The following is a 17589-nucleotide window of genomic DNA, read 5'->3' on the forward strand; positions in this document are numbered from 1 at the left end:
ATAATACCCCGTCCCTCGTTGTGATAGAGGAACGGGAACAATGACCCCTGCTTTCAGCAAGGACTCTATAGCCTCCTGAACCTGTAACGCCTTGGTCTTGTTCTGAGAAGGACTTGTGCAGAAAAACTGGTGGGGTGGTCTGTGCCGAAAAGACAGGGCGTACCCCTGGGAGACCACTTCTCGAACCCAGGCATCCGTGGTGGTATTGTGCCAGCACTGGGCAAATAGAAGAAGTCGGCCTCCCACTCTGAGGTCCCCCAGAGGGAGGCCCGTCCCATCAGGCCGCAGGTTTATCTTCCTGCTTGGAAGAAGGGCGCCGAGCACTCCAGGCTTGCTTCTTGGGTTTAGAGGCCGTCTTACTCGCAGACTGTCTCGGGAAGGACTGACCTTTCGCCTTACCCTGAACCCGAAAGGAACGAAAAGCCGAACTCCGAACCTTAGCAGGCAGTGCCGCCGAAGGGAGGAAGGCCGACTTGGATTTAGCCAGGGTGTCCACTATTTTGTCCAAGTCCGGACCAAATAGTAATTCCCCATTGAAAGGTAAGGCCTCCAGACCTTTCTTTGAATCAGAGTCCGCTCTCCAGGACCGCAACCATAAGGATCGGCGGGCAGACACCGCTGCAGCCGATACCCGCAAGGTCAGCAGACTAGCATCTAAAGAAGCTTCTCCAATGTAAGAAGCGGCGTCCCTCATTTGTCCCAACAACGCCCGCTGGACATCCGGAGCGTCGTCCGGGAAGGTATCTTCCAATGCATTGGCCCACCCCTCAATGGCCTTGGCCACCCAGGAAATGGCCATGGACGGTCGGGCCACCGCCCCGGAGAGGGAGTAAATAGACTTTAAGCAAGTCTCAACTTTCCTGTCCGTGGGATCCTTCAGCGAGGATATCGACGGTAATGGTAAGGTGGCGCCCCGAGTTAAACGGGTGACATGGGAATCCACCGCCGGTGGAGTTTCCCATTTTTTACAATGTGCCTCAGGGAAGGGGTAATTAGAAGCCAACCGCTTCTGAGGAAGGAATCTCTTACTGGGTGCCTGCCAAGCTACCGCCATATGATCCGTCAACTGATCCGACAGGGGAAACACCGCAGAAGCCACCTTAGTTTTTTTGAAACTAGGAAACTTCGACCTAGGAACCGGTGCCTCATCCTCTATAAGAAGAATAGCTCGCACCGCCCTAACTAGTGCTCGCACATTAATGGACGACTTGGTATCCATTTCCTGGACCGAGGCGTCCGAGTCAGTGTCATCAGGGACCTCCCCATCATCTGAGGAACCCTCTGAGTCCGATACCTGAGCAGCCCGTGTCATGAGTGGGCGTTTAGAAATCCTAGAAGGCATGTCAGTCTGCAACATTGACTGAAAAGCCGAGGAAGCGGCCGCCAAATTTTGCACGGAGTTGGAGAGCACATCCACCCATGGTGGAGGCGTCGCCATAGGGGCCTGAAAAGGTATCACAGGCTGCTGCGGCACAGGGGAAGCCTGTATATACATAGGCAACCCCGCATAGGGACCAACTGATTGAGACCCAGGAGGACTCCGCAATAACTGCGGGACACCCGGGGAATGGGGGATGGTCGGCTGGGGCACCGCCCTAGTAGGGAGAGCAGTCGGGACCGACAGACGGTCCGCAATAGACACCAGCACTTGAGAAAACATCGCCCACGGTGGTTCCTGCGCCAGAGAAGGTCTGGATGGACCAGGAGCCACCTGGCATCGACTACACAGGCCATCCTGTGACAAATCCTCCCTATCTACTCCTGCAGAACAGCGTCCGCAGGAGGCCAACACCGGAGCCACTGAGCGCTCAACCTCCTCGTCTGACATGACAGAATATATTATATATCTGGCACCAGGGTAGAAGTGAAACGCACTCACCGGTGTGCTGAACAACAGCCCACAATATGGCACTGAGTAGCACACAACTGTATGTGACGGACCTCACAAATACGTGATCTATATAAGTGAGGTCAGTAGAAACGCCCCTCCCCCACACACCTGCAGGGCTTGTAGGAGAAGTAAAGGGATAGGTATAAGCTGACAGTAAGCGGATAATAAGCACAGACAGGCAGCACTAGCAATAGTCACATACCATGCAGGAAGATATACTCACTGCACCTTTACACTACAATCAACCTGCCCAGATTCAGTGTCTGGGAGGGCTATAGTGCTGTGTACGCTGTCCTTAATCAGGGGAGAGGTACACAGGGGGACCGGTCCGCGTGCTCCCTGAGATCTGCGCTGCCACAGTGGGAAAATGGCCGCTGGAGACCTCAGAGGAGGAGTGGCCGAGTAACTGCAGCTCAGCGACGCCAGACTGCGTGCTGAAAGGCGCGCTGAGCTGAGGGGAGGAGCCGCTGACAGGGAAGGCTTCCTCCCCTGGCTGGCCATAACCCCAGGGATGCTGGCTTCCCGCTTGCCGGTTATCCCTGGTGGTCTAGTGGTCCCACGGGTTATGGGGGGGGCCCGCCGCCACTGCCAGCAGCCTCCGGTCTGTCCCCCGGACCGGAGGCTAAAGGACTGCATTTAAGGCATTCCGCGCGCCGCCGCTAGCCAGCGACGCGCGGCTTACCTGCATCCCCGGCGACTCCGGCAGCAGTCCTGGGAGGTAGACAGAGTCCGGCTAGTACGGACTCTGTCCTCCCGCCGCGATCCCCAGATCAGTACTGGCGTCGCGGCGCCAGTCGGGGATCAGAGCGGCAGCGTGGGCGTCTGTACAGACAGCCCTTCGCTGCCGTCTGTAGTAAAAATAGATTAAAAATAAATAAAATTTAACTTAAAATAAAAAGCTTCTGGGGGCTGCTCCTGCAGCCCCCCTGCGCGGTGACCGACTCCGGCCGGGCACCAGCTTACACTGAGGTGCCTGTGGCTCGGGGGCGGGGTATAGAGGAGGACCCAAGTGCATCCTGGGAGCTAAAAGCTTAACTGTGTGGTGCCCATGGATCCTGTTCCAGCTATAACCCCAAGGTCAACCCTGTGGACCCCCTATGGACCCTGAAGTAGAAATAAGGCACTTTAAGTTGTGCACAAATGTATGTCATACTAAAAGGACAATGGGGGCCAAATGTAATAGGGCGAGAGTTTAGAAAATGTGAGAGTTTTCTCATACTTTTTAAACTCGGCAAATGTAGTAGAGTGCCGAGAACAGAGCATCAGAGCAAACTCGCATGTTTTTCAGACTCAAAAAACTCACAATTTAAAATCTCATCCAGATTTTTTCCCATTTTGAAAATAAAACTCTTCCAAAGAGAGAGAGAGATTACTGTTAAACTCTCACATTTTCTAAACTTTCACCCTATTACATTTGGGTCAAGGTCTTAATAGGTTAATCTATCATTCTCTATGCATTATAAAACTGACTGACCTATAGGTAAGGCAACACATAGAGAAAGTACTATCATTATTTATTTATTAACAGTTGCGCCTTACAATTAGAATCAACATTAATAGAATACTGGGTTGTAAAAGACAGACATAAAAGGTAGGAGGGCCCTGCTCGCAAGCTTAAAATCTATAGGGAAAGTAAAACTATTCATTAGTACATGCGTAAAACAAAGCCCTGGTCATTTCACATACCCGTTTCCGGTTCCTCGTTTAAAGTTGTTGAAACGAAATTAGATGGGAAGAGCCCAATGCCTTTCTGATTTTCCCCCTTCCACCAATTTGTATCACTACAAAAACATTGTAAAAACAAAAACATTATTATAGTGCAGATTTTACAGAAAAAATAAATTGTAGAGCTCGTTTCACTAAATCAATTGATGGATACATGTGTTTTTTTCAGTGGGGTGTTTAATAAAAAAATAAATAAAATCTGCCTTCACCGAGTAGGTAACAGGTATACTAACACTATTAAAGCACTTTTTTTTATTTTTTTTTATATCGACAAAAATTTGGTAAAAACAGGATTTTGGTACTTACCGATAAATCCCTTTCTCCGATTCCACAGGGGACACTGGAGTTCAAGACAGTGGGGTATAGACGGTGGTAGAGCAGAGCCTGGCACTTTAAATAATTCTGAAGTGTGACTGGCTCCTCCCCCTCTATGCCCCATCAGCCCCAGTTTTAAGAACTGAGCCCGAGAGGAGACGGTAAGGAGAAGACCACAGAACGGAACAATACCGACTGAAGGAGAACAGAGGAACCCACTGCAGGGAACACATGCAGTCACACAACTAGATAAGGACCCAACAAAACGGCAGGAACGCAGCGCTGGGCGGGCGTCCAGTGTCCCCTGTGGAATCGGAGAAAGGGATTTATCGGTAAGTACCAAAATCCTGTTTTCTCCTTCATCCACTAGGGGACACTGGAGTTCAAGACAGTGGGGACGTCCCAAAGCCAACCTCCCGGGTGGGAAGCGCGGAGAACTTGCCGACCTTTCGGCCAACCGAAACAGAGACAGCCCAAGACTGGAGGCATGTCGTAGAGCCAGGAGACAATCAGAGCTCCTTGCTGAACAGTCACAGACATTCCACAACTTACAGCGTAAATTCAATGGAATACGGCTAGAGAGTAGCCGCAGATGAGAAGCATCAGAACACCGTAAGCTCAGCCAAAAACAGACCAAGCAAGACCGCTGGGAGCAGAAAAACCCCAACTAGAATCCATAGAATGGCCGTAACATGAGAACAAAACTCGAGAAAACCGTACCAGCGACAACTACAGGAAGCTGCAACAGTCTCAGACAGCAGAATCCCAGCACTGCGGGACATCAATCATATAGATAAAAGTATAATGATACCAATATACAGAGACGGAGCTGAACCCGTCCACAGACTCCTAACCAAGCAAACAAGGAGGCAAGAGTCACGACCTAACAGTCGCCCTGAACCATTCTCGAGGTCCAACTACTAAAGGGTTGGTAACCAGTGTAAGGTTTAGACCATAGAAGTTGTCAACGAGTGGCGATCCCACTGGGCATGAGGCGGATACGAGAGGATTGAGACTACACTTCCTTCCAGTGGGTCAGACGGCAGTACCACCCCTCCTGTCAAACAGCAGACAACTTCCTACATGATGGTAGAGTGTAATCAGTACCAACTACTGGCCTGAACATAGTATGAAAACACCCAGGATACCCTTAGCAGAAAAAGAGCACGGATGCCACCTCCACCCAGGGAGAGTTACCAATATAGGGAAGTATCCCATCCGCAAGGCTAAAGCACTAGGACAACTATGAAGGTACCATTCAGGTACCTGTCAGTGTGCTGAATTTATCAACAGATACTGAACAGGAAACAAACCAGGCCCCCTGTATGGAACATAGAGACTGTCACACTTTATAGTAAAAATGTGCATTAGCCCATAGATGCGCTTCAGTCCATAAACCCAACAGATTCCAGTAGAATAGGGTCACAAATCTCAATGTTACAACTATGCACCTACATACCAGGAAAGCTCTAAAGTGTACAGCCAACTGATTTAAAAGAACTGAAGGCTGCTAGGACAGCAGCTAGGGTGCGTAAGATAGAATAACAGCTATGTCAGGATGCATGAAAAGGAAGCATCTTCCGAGGCATTAGTGGGGTAAGCCCGCTTACCTGTGAGCGACCAGAAACCCTCTGGACGCTATGTAGAATGTCACTGACCTTATTCATCTCACAGCAACCCACCACGACAGGTACAGAGAGTAGCCTCAGTGGGCAAAGATCAATGCTCTACAGCACGGACTTCAGTCTGGAGATGCTGCAGAAGAAAATACTGTAGAAACTAGCAAATTGTTAGTGGAGACAAGAAGGCCGTACAACAGGACGCTATACCTGAGCCTGTTCCATTAGGGATATGTATCCATATAGAGATTACACATACCCCAAAAACGGTCTGCTAGTGTATCCTTACATTAACACTTATAATGGTGAAGTGTGTATTACGCCCACAATCTGATACAACTCAGGCCAGACCCTGCCTATATCGGCGGGTGGCCCTAGGCCTCATGTAAATTAACTAATAAGCCATGAGGATGGAATAGATCCTGGATTCTCTATGTACTGATAGGAAATGTACCCAAGGGACCATCAGATACCCATTTTATTGAGATATGCGACAAGACAATAATATAAAGTACCAGAATCGATACTGGGAAAGGTACCTGTACATAGACATAGAATGCGTTAATTATCCCAAGTAAGAAGAGATATATATATGTAGTGATAACGCCAGACAGGGCCAAAAACAGATTTCTCCAATTATTAGGAAAATTCATACAAGGAACGGGAATATATCAGTATATATACACATACACACACATAAACATAGCTGCATGAAAAGGCAAACTCTTTGAAAGGAAGAGTTAGTACCGACATAGTAAGTCAGTTGTCAAACTCCTGCACCAGGAGATCAGCACGCTACATACATATACACACATATATATATCCCGCAATAGGAGATCAGCATGCTATATCTATATATACACACACTGCATTCCTAGTGTCTTACAAGTTGGTTACTAAGTGCGCCCTAGAGTGTAGTTGTAATTAATAGGTCCCCCGAAGTGGACGCCGTAGATATAGACTGATGGAAACAGGACTATAACCCGAGGCGGGTGTAAGTACATATACATGTGTGGACATACAGGAAGGCCCCAGGACATGTATAGAGTCCATACTAGAAGCGATGCCGTAGGAGCCTGTGACTATCCTATGTAAGCTGCAGAACATGACTCTAGTCTATAGAGCCACCATATAATATGTATAACAGACAGCTTCTGGTAAACCCTGGCAGCTTTCCAGACGTGGAATAATATGTACCTTAATGATTGTGGAAGTATAGGCATACCTACACATATCCATAATTATATACATATACACACACACCACCCAATCCCTAGGGAGAGATGGTGTTAAGCGGAGTTATAGAACAAACTACCGGATCAGGAGAGTCCAGCCTCTCGTCGCAGCATCCTCTTTAAATATGCTAGGTATCAGACATAAAACTGAGAAGAACATATCCTACCCCTGCTTTAATGGTAAGGATAAGAAGCAAAACATATATATATATATATATATATATATATATATATATATATATATACACACACATACACACATATATATATATATTACACACACAAATCCCCACATGCCTACGCGTACCTACATACAAGATTAGTAGGTGACGATATAATTTGAAAAATATAACATGGGCAATAGTTAGAGCCATGGAAGGAACTGAGCCCCAGGTCTTAACGCCGGGTTTAGTTTAAAATACAAGTATATACATACATGTGGCTTACCTCCACGCAGGGAGACTGCTCATGTGCCGTGCGTGGCTGTCATTCTGCTACGGCGTTGGGGCAGGAAATGTTAGCAACGTACTATCCCAGACTGATTGCCATCTTGGGACCCTTCCGTTACCGGTGTACTCGCCTTATCAGGTGTGCCCTTCTGGCTCCAGATGATGGAAATCAAAAGATGACCTCAGTGATGCGAGACAGCAATGCCAACCACCACAACGGCCATATGTTACTACTTTGTGTTGTGTGTGCTGCCGAAGGGAATAAATAAGATATAAATCCATATAGATGCACAGATGCATACCTTCTAAGGTAAGCACCGAAGGCTGTTGAGATTTAACATATGTGCAGCCACATATGTGCCCTTCTTATGCATGAGAAGAGTACGGCTCATTGTTAAGGCGAGCCAATGTGAGGCATAAGCCTGAGGATGGGACGCACCCTTTTTGTAACCTAGAGTTAAAGATATGCAATAACCGTAATTTCTGGCAACAGCCAGAACAGTGGCCCGACTATGCATACTATACACATTTAGGCAGAGTGATCTCTGGCAGCTATAGATGGAAGAAACACACTGCATTATTCTGTTACACATCAAGCATATTTGCCCCAGATGTTCAATGTAATAAGCCTGCCGCACCTGGTATACCCAGGCGGTCTCCCATCCAAGTACTACCCAGGCCTGGCGCTGCTTAGCGTCCAAGATCAGACGAGATCGGGCGTGTGGCCGTAGGCGCTGATAGATATGTGGTGGGCAAAGTGGCGTGGACACAACCTCTATATTAGCCTGTGACATGTTCCTCCCTGTGCTTCATTTTTTTTTTTTTTTTTTTTTTTAAATATAATATTAAACCAGTACACTACCCAGTTCCGTAGGGGAACTACCGACGTGCAATATAACAGAGATGAGGCAGAGCCAGAATCTATATAAAGACTGCAGGTTAAATTACAAACTCCACAGTTGTGCCGTTAAACCTAATAAGACCAGGTGCTGTAGGTTTAAGTAAAGAAAAAAACGGAAGAGGCCACACGCAAGCACAGGGAGAACACACAAACTCCAAACAGCCAGGGACGCACTGGGAATAAAACCCACAACCCTGTTAAGGGTTGCACCCCCCACAGAACTCCAGAGTGAGGATGCAGGAGATGCTGGCAATAAGCCCCGGCTCCTTTTAAGGCAGGTGCATATGCTGTTTAAGAATACTCGCTGGAGGTAATGGCGGCATCTGTGCACGCCAGCATGGACTAGACTCCGCCCCTTATCAATAAGCTGGCGGGGTGCAAACAATGGCTGGTATAGCAGGCATAATGCGAGTGGGGGAGCGGGAACGTAATAGCCAGCGCCGGTGCATCTTCATACAAGCACCGGCGCCGCAACCAGCAGCCGAGAGCGCTGTGAATAACAGCCTTGCTCTCCGGCGGCTGTGTGCAGAAGCCAGCGCTTCTACAAGCACCAGCGCGGCAGGGAACAGCCGCGCTGAGCAGCTCCCTAAGCCCCGCCATGCGGCCAATTGTAGCCAGCGCCGGTGCAATCTCCGGCGCCGCAACCAGCAGCCGAGGGCGCTGTGAATAACAGCATCGCTCTCCGGCGGCTGTGCTCCTCCCCCTGCAGAAGCCCAGTGCTTCTTCAAGCACCAGCGCGGCAGGGAACAGCCGCGCTGCTGCGCAATGTAGACTCCCTTATGGGAGTAGCGGGTCGCGGCAGGCTCCCTCCCCGTGGGGATATAGCAGAGGGAGGATTCGGCTCTCGTGAGAGCAGCAAACAGAGCGCTGTCAGGCTCTATAAAGTAAGACAGCGCTCATCGTGCAGGGATCAGGCATGCTGCTAGGCAGCAACATTACAGACTGTCTGAACAGTCTCCCTGTACATGTATCCGCGCTCTATGCGCGGTACCTCCGCCCCTTGTAACAACGCTAGCGGCGTTATAACAGGATTCCAGGAGGGGTTATACTACAGTATATACCACCTGAGCCTGGGAGGGGGCAGAGGGGCCGCAGATTAAACTCCGTTCCCCATAAGGGGAACAGAGCTATACTTACCACTGCTGGCATCAGGGCTGCGGCTAGGCATTCGGAAGCACGGACACAGCCTCTATATTAAGCTGTGGCGTGTCCTCCCTGAGCTACTGCCAGGGTGCCTGGGACTCCGACACACACTCTTTTTAGTGGAGGCGGGTCTCCTGATGCCTCCATGTAGCAGGCTGACAGACGCAGTACTCTGTCAGCCTGTCCTCAATGCTTTGTGAAAGCTAGAAATTAAAATAAAGTTGAAATAAAAGAAAAAATACTAAGTGTGGGCTGGAGCTCAGCCCTATGTGACCGGCTCTCTCGGGCACATTCTAAAAACTGGGGCTGATGGGGCATAGAGGGGGAGGAGCCAGTCACACTTCAGAATTATTTAAAGTGCCAGGCTCTGCTCTACCACCGTCTATACCCCACTGTCTTGAACTCCAGTGTCCCCTAGTGGATGAAGGAGAAATATTGAAAGTTGTTTTGGTTTGTTTTTTTAATTTTACAACCACTAGCTAGGATAAAAGACAAAACCACTAAACTTATATATTTTTGCTTCAGTTTCCCATTATATTTTTACATATTCTGACCAATCCAGAAAAGCACCCTTAAACATGTTCGGCCTAGTCCCTCAGGGTATAGCCTATCAAATGTATGTCATGATTATGGTACACAAGAACAGCCAGAAGAATTTCCTTTCTGTTATTGATTATGTTTGTCTTGTTTGCTGGGTGCCCCCTGGAGCAATGGCACCCTAGGAATTTGCTTATATGCCATTGCCCCAGCTCTGGTTCCATCTATCCAATGGTTCTTGGCTCCACCACGCTGTTAGGAGATGGGTTGTTTGGGGAATGACTTTGCCCCCTACCATATATCCGTGATGGGTGTTTAAAAAAATGAATATGAGGTAAGGCACAGTCTGATATCTTATAAATATAGTTTTGTGTATGAATTTGTAAAACATGTACATAATCCTTCTTACCTATCATCCAACACAATAATAATATCTCCACTCTTAAAAGTCAGCTCATTGTCCTCCACAGCTTCAAAATCGTACAGAGCCCGGACTTTTCTTGGCATCTTTTGCATGTCATGCTGCGTGTCCACAGATGGGTATAGGGATTTGGTCTCTGATGGCTGCTGCTTATGCTCTTGCAAGGATAACTCAATGGCTGTTATTTGAAAGGCAAATACTTTTCATTATAATGGAAAACACAAAAATATTCCTTTAACAAACAATTTGAAGGGAAAAAACCCCACAAAGTAAGTCACCCTCTTAACGAAAGCTATGGAGAAATATTGTTGGTAATATTAAAATACAATGGACAGTCATAAATAGGGGAAGGAGGGGCTAGTTGTTACAGAGGCAAGTTGTGACAATAAATCTAAAACCACGCCCACTTCACGTCGCGTCTCGTGCCACTGGGAACAAGTTTGAACATATTACCGTCAGTGCTCAGTGAAATGACGCTAACGCAGACATGTTTATTTAATAGGTACCTAAACATAGTCGTTTTTCTTGTTCCAAAGTAATATTTTTCATCTAGATTTGAAGTCTAATTTGGCTGGACTGGTAAAGGTACCCTCCCGATTTTTCTGGTAAACCGCCCCCCCCCCCCCCCCCGCATCCACGGAAGGGTAGGCACATCTCACTAGGAAGCGGGCAGAATTTCCGCGGCGATCTGGGGTCTGCGTGTAGGGGGCGGTGCTCAATGACGCAATTTTCATCTAATCACGCCATTTTGCCCCGCCCCATTTAAATTTAAGCCAATCGCGACAATTTGCTGCGAAGGGCCGTGGCTTAAGACTGCAAATCGCCCCGTCCCCGTCACAGCCCACCTGCTTTCTCCTACCAAGGCTTCTACCGGGGAGGAGAAGCCAAAACTAGCCAAAACTAAGTTTCATCATTCATTTTGTTAGAATCACAGACCATTAGTCTATTTATTATCATTGCTATATTCGTGAATTGAAGCACGGAAATCGAACTATGGCCATCTTGGTTATCTGACGTCACTTGGGGCAAGTTGTTACTCAATATCGGGGGCAAGATGTTACTTGTAACAATGTGCCCCACAGTCAGTGGTGGATTTCCCACTAGGCATGTGAGGCACGTGCCTATGGACGCCTCTTGCTGGGGGCGGCACAGCAAGCTGCTCCCCGTGGCGCCTGCTGCACAAATGAGTGAGCAGCAGGGCGGAGATACACTGACAGGGCAGAGCAGGGCAGTGGGCCCAGGGTATTGCATGTAGAGGGTGGGCTCATATAGCTGGCGTGAGAGGTGATGCAGTAGCATTTACTTGCACTAATTGCGAATCAGAAATCGGCAGTGAAGACAATGAGTGATATCTGTCATTGTCATCAGACTATATACCAAGTACTGAATATGCCAAATGAGATTTTGTGATAAACATATGTTTTCTAATGAACACTTTCAATATTAAGATTTTGTACAGATTATTTTATTTGTAATGATTTGCCCCAACCCTGTAACAACTCACCCCCGTCGGGAGCAGATTGTTCCGAAAAACATGTTTTTCATAGTGAATAATTATTGAATGTAACTTACACTCAATATAAATAGAAGGAAGAATACGGTGTTGCTTGTAAATAAAGATTTTTGAGATATTTGAATCTCTGTATTTTTGTAACAACTCGCCCCGCCTTCCCCTCAGTTCATTCCTCTAGACCTCCACAACTTCCACAGTCACCACTACTGAATTCAGTTTCATCATCCTTCATTTCCTTGTCAGTATTTTAATTACTAGACCCAACACAGTTTGAAACTTTCAATCTTCTTCATACTATCCATCAATGCCACTACAAGTTGAGTCTCCCATATCCAAAATGCTTGGGACCAGGGGTATCTTGGATATCGGAATATTTACCACAGGCTTTTAGCCCGGAGCTATTTAATTTCTGCCCGAAGTAAGCACCCTCAGGGCTTACTGTATGCGGTAATGGCATCGTTCCGGGCACTTAACCCGGAATCCAGAAAAGCCTGCGGTAAGTCCTGCAGCTAAATGAATTCCCCCTTACAGCTACAGCTCACCACAATTCAAAACGCCAATAGAATAATATATTTTGACATTAATGCCTTGCAAAACTGACTGCAGAGAAAGGTTGTGAAAAAAACATATACTATTTTGGAACAAGCGATTAATTTTAATACTTCTAGAAGTCTCGATACTGTATTTCAGAGGAATGAATTAACCAAGGTATTATAAAAAGAAAGAGGCTGGATGAGTAGTGGTGAAACAGCTTGTAGACAGCAATGCATGAAGTAAACCTACCCTTAGCGATATCTTCATCCTCTTTATTTTTGGTAGGTAATGTTCCGCTCTTGGGAGTATTTGAAGCACTCTGTGGTACAAAGCAAGTCTTAATGTATACATTGCATTAACCAGCAGGTAGGAACAAGTAATGTGACAGGTGCCAGGCATTTGACAAGCTATTCCACAAGCCATGGTTTTATACAAGGTCCATTACAAGCAGTGTTATCATACCTGAGACCCAGAAGCAGGAAATGTTATTCCTTCTTCCTTCAGAGATTTAATGGTGGCCGATATTAGACTGAACTGGGGATCCTTCTGGAATTCTTCTGACCACTCCACCATCATAGCCTTCAGTTTCTCGGAAACCTTTGGATGTGCCTAGTAAACAACGCAAGAGAAACTGATATACTGTCTTCAAATTTTATAACTACAAAAGGTAAAGATATACAACCAGCATTTCTGTACTAGCAATAAAACCATTTGCGCTTTCCTCTCTTCCCAGCTCTAATCCACCCAGGATTTCCCATTACAGGATAATCTCTATTGGTAGTCGAGCCAGCGCCCTGTGCCAGCCCCGTCCCCTAGCCTGTGACATGATGTCACACCTAGGGGGCGGGACCGCCAACTCTGCAGGGTGTCTGCATGGAGCGTCCCTTGCACGCTGCAGCCGACCCTGCAGTAGCACTATTGGCTGCAGGGTGCTGTTCCAGGCATCCTGCAAGCCACACTCAGGTGCTGTGGAACAGCAACGGTGCCATCCCCAGGTCCCTATGCTCAGACACAGGCCGCAAACCCCTAGTTACGACCATGAGTCAAAAATAAATGTAATGGATTTTGACCCGGTTTTAAGTGAGAAATCGAACACAGAACATCACACTCTTTTAAATGCCATAAAATCCATGTGGAGAATTAAAAACTGACAAATAACCCAGACCCTCATCCCACAAGGTATCTAATTAATGTCATAAGGTTCGTACACACGGTACGATTAAAATGGTTGAACAATAACAATATCGATCACATCATGCATTTTTAGTTGGCCAACGACCAGCGATGCGCGGGTACATATGGACGATAATGATATCGTCCATCGTCCATGCAAGCAGGCCAACCTGGTCGATATCGACCAGGTAACATAGGGACCCGCGATCGTTGGTGGGTACATGGTGTGCTGGATGTTGGATATCGAACATCCAGCACACCCGGGAGATCGTACAATGATATCGTTATCGTTCGTCCCGTGTGTATGCACCAACACAAATAATATCATAAAATGAATAATCTCAGCATTACCAGAGACAATAAGATAATGCTAAATGTAACATCACAATATTTAACCTCTGGAGATCGGCAGCAAGACATAGGTATTAAGGTTTGGTTAGGACAATTAACACTGATGTCCTGCTTAATATTATGGGTTTACAGAACTCAAGACACTTCAACCACATTTAACTCCAACATCCAGCATTACCTTCATGTAGTGACTTGTAGATAACCCTATAGATTCCTCTTTAATGCATGTCAGTAAGGCATACTATTTTTTCTGGTGTCCCTGGATAGGATTTTGCATTAAATTACAATCTTATTTCCTTCATCAGAAAATGTAGGCTGTCAGCTTAAAGGCCAGGCATTTATAGGCACAATAACAGTGGCATATTCTCTACACAAATCATCGGAAACTGAATTTTAACTCAACAGCCTCCATTTTCCGTTTAAGTAATAGAACAGGCATTTAGATATCCTCTGCGTAGATAAGGCAAAAAGTCCCTTCGCTATAAAAGCGCATCCAATGCTGAGAGCATAGCAGACCTGTACCCCAGGGGCAACGAAAAACAATTAAATCAGTGTACAATGTGCATGAAACTGAAGGGTACACATGTGCAACAGGTCAATAAATTAATCTGACCTTGAACATGTTTCGGTCAACGATAACCTAAGAATGTGCCTATTTGAGAGTTGTATAAATTACAACTCCGATGGTGGGCGATGGACGTATGCGCAGGATCTGGTCTACGCATATGCAGATCAGTGTCTAGGTGGGGTAGAGAGCGGGGGACAGTTTCCCAGAAAACGGGGCGTGTCAGCCCCATTTTCTGGGGGTGCTGAAGCCAGTGGCTGCATCCTTGTACGCAGCTTGACTGGCTTCAGCTGCGTGAAAACACCGACCATCCTGAGTAACTCAAACGACCAATGGTCACACAGAGTGATCCAATGCGGTGTTCGTAAAATTAAACTCACTCAGAAACATAAGAACATGGTAAAGCATTCGAGGTAGACATGAGAAGTATGTACAAAAGACACAGGGTAAAGAGGGCCCTGCTTGTTAGAGCTTACAGGCTAAACTATACTCTAATTTAAATTATGTAGTCTAAACAATTTGGATGTGTGGATTATTTCTCCCATATACTTGTCACAAGATGATAGCAAGACCTAACTACAAATTATAGACCACAAAATCCACAAATCAATACAAGGACACATTTAAAAGCATATCACTGTTCATCGTCTCTACACAATAGCTTGCATTGCCCGGGGTAGATGTCATTTGTTAAGAAGGGTGCATGCTCTTTATGTCGCAATAGGAGTATTTAGCTAAATTAAGTACTTATTCTTATCGCCAGTGTTCAGGAGGAAAACACACATTCAAGGTTAGTCATAAATCAACGTAGCCTTTGTAATAAGGCGCTGCAAACACAGTAAATTTATGCAATTATTAATATACCTTATTTATAACACCACGGACTTCACTTGCAAAATCTCTGGAACATATTTCTAGATGGATCGGCTTTCCGCAGTTTGACACGCAGGCCCCTAATAGCTATGGAGACACAGGAAAGGGCATTTGATGAGATATATTTCATGCCTCACAGGATGTTAAGTAACTGCTGTGCCTTAGTAGAGTATGAAAATCAATAGAAGGCAGAACCCTACTTACAGTCAGTGCGTGCAGAGCCACGTGTGGGACCTTGTGATTAACCCTTTTCATTATAGCTTTAAGGCCATCTTTTGCTCTGAAATTCAAAATACATGATGGAATATATTAGATGAACAGCCTAACTTTTAGAAAACTCATTCAACCCACAAGATATACTACTTTTCCTGCTCAAACCTTCATGGCAACTATAACAGATGGATTAACACCTTAGTAAGCCGAAAAGAGAGAGGAAAGACCCGCCCCCATCAGGTATATAGCTCAACTCCTCGTTGCCCTTGCATTGCTTTCCTATCTACGATGGATAAGGCAGCCGTTATTACATGAGTGTAGGTTACAGTTTCTTGTCTTGGATCAGCGAATTACCTTTTTCCGGCAAGTCCAAAAGGTCCCTATGATATACCTAGCGTTTCCACTAGGCTGTTTTAGCGGGGCGCTGCGCCCTGCCCTATTTCTGAAGGGCAGAAAGCACCCTGCCCTCCAGCACGGCGCCCTGCTGAGACAGCCTGCGTGTTTCGAGTCACAATGTCCCGCGGGTGGTCAAAACGGCAGCGCAGCGGTCACTGCTGGTGAATGAATGCCGTGCTCACTGTGACTGCAGCGCTTGGGGACTGCCCGGAATGTCTGTAAGTGCTGGGCACGCCCCCAGGAGTGACGAAAAGGGGACGCGTCATAAAGACACGCCCCCTTTTATTTGACCACACCCCCTATTTGGGCACGTGCGCAGAAGTGCCCTATCTGTAGGTCCGGCGCCCTGCCTGCTGCCGGACCTAGAGTCAACATTATAGAGGAGTATATTTACTAAAATGCGGGTTTACAGAAGTGATGTCTATAGTAACCAATCGGATTCTACTTATTTATCTAGCTCCTTCCAGAAGATAATAGCTAGAATCTGATTGGTTGGGAGTGTCTGTATCCAAGGAAAGGCTGGACAAATTGCAGCATCTAGCATGGCTCGGCAACAGATGAGGATACGTCACTGCCTCCTTCTCCATGGAATGTTCCCATCCACTATTAGCATCCTCCTGTGGCAAGGCAGGACAGGTGGAACATGTGGGATCCATATCTGGCTTTCAATGTACTATTAATACTCAGTTTGGAAGTAATATTCTACAAGCAGTTATTCAATAAGAGATTATTTTGTCGCCATTTCTTTACACCATCAGTGTTAATGTATGTAACCCTGTTTGTGACTGCAGATTGGTTAAGTTTAGTGCCTCCACCCAAGCTATTTACTGTTATAATGTAGTATGGGTCCACTTGGGCAAAACCCACCTAATTACTAAATTAGTGCTGCGTTACATAGAAACATCATTTACCTGCTATCTGTATAATTCTTCTCCACTGAAATCACTCTTTGAAATATCTCACCTAAGGATTATTAAGTAAATAACACCACAGTACAAGTTTCTTTTCTATATTTTGTGATAACTTTCAAACAGAGTTTTAAAGGTTTCATACTACTAACATATTGAATAACACATGTTTATGTTGCAAATATATTAGAATAGTGGTTGTAATACAATCAACCATACTCTTATTAATATAGCAATTTATATGATACCTAGCAAATAGCTAACAGGATAAATAGCCTGTATATTATTACATACAAACACTGAAAAACATCACATATGAAATTATTTAGAAAAGTCTATGAATGAGTCTATCACACAATAGGCAGCCTGTGGCGTGCCTTTAGTCCTGCATCAGGGAGTAATCCCAATTTGTATTTAACGGAAGGATGTCCTCTGCTATAGTTCGCTTAGACTGAGCAGTATTTAGTTTGCTATATGTTCTGGGTAGTGTTTTATATCGTATCCTGAGGACGGGTGCCTTTAGTACAGTAAATGTACTTCTCCTGTCTCAAGTCCAGAATCCCGTTTAATATTGGCAACTATTGTAGCGAATGACCTTTTAAAGTTATTTTCTTTTGAAAACAGAACCTCAGTAATATTGCTACTACAGTCTGCTTTTTAAGGATGTCTCATGGCCCCAGGGATTAGTTAGTGTAATAATGGTAATCTAAGCCAGAAGGTAATATCTCTGTAAATGCATTCACTGCAGGTCTAAATTAATCCAATCTCTCCCCCAGCACTTTTCTCCATTTGGCTATTATAAAAGTTTTATAAGAGTGACTCCTTAG

General features: G+C 46.0%; 1 protein-coding gene across 2 annotated transcripts in view; it reads right to left on the reverse strand.

Moving 5' to 3' along the window:
* The window catches only part of STAM2 (signal transducing adaptor molecule 2), a 65923-nt gene that overhangs the window by 19236 nt on the left and 29098 nt on the right, over positions 1-17589 (reverse strand). For both annotated transcript variants that reach the window (XM_088462013.1, XM_088462012.1), the window contains exons 3-8: positions 15450-15525; positions 15237-15332; positions 12746-12892; positions 12533-12602; positions 10225-10414; positions 3578-3672 (exon numbers count right to left, since the gene is read on the reverse strand). In XM_088462013.1, coding sequence (XP_088318139.1) covers positions 3578-3672; positions 10225-10414; positions 12533-12602; positions 12746-12892; positions 15237-15332; positions 15450-15525 — 674 coding nt within the window. The remainder of the gene's footprint in view (positions 1-3577; positions 3673-10224; positions 10415-12532; positions 12603-12745; positions 12893-15236; positions 15333-15449; positions 15526-17589) is intronic.

Source organism: Taudactylus pleione, unplaced genomic scaffold (assembly GCF_031769625.1).
Source record: "Taudactylus pleione unplaced genomic scaffold, aTauple2 ptg001137l, whole genome shotgun sequence".
NCBI lineage: Eukaryota > Metazoa > Chordata > Amphibia > Anura > Myobatrachidae > Taudactylus > Taudactylus pleione.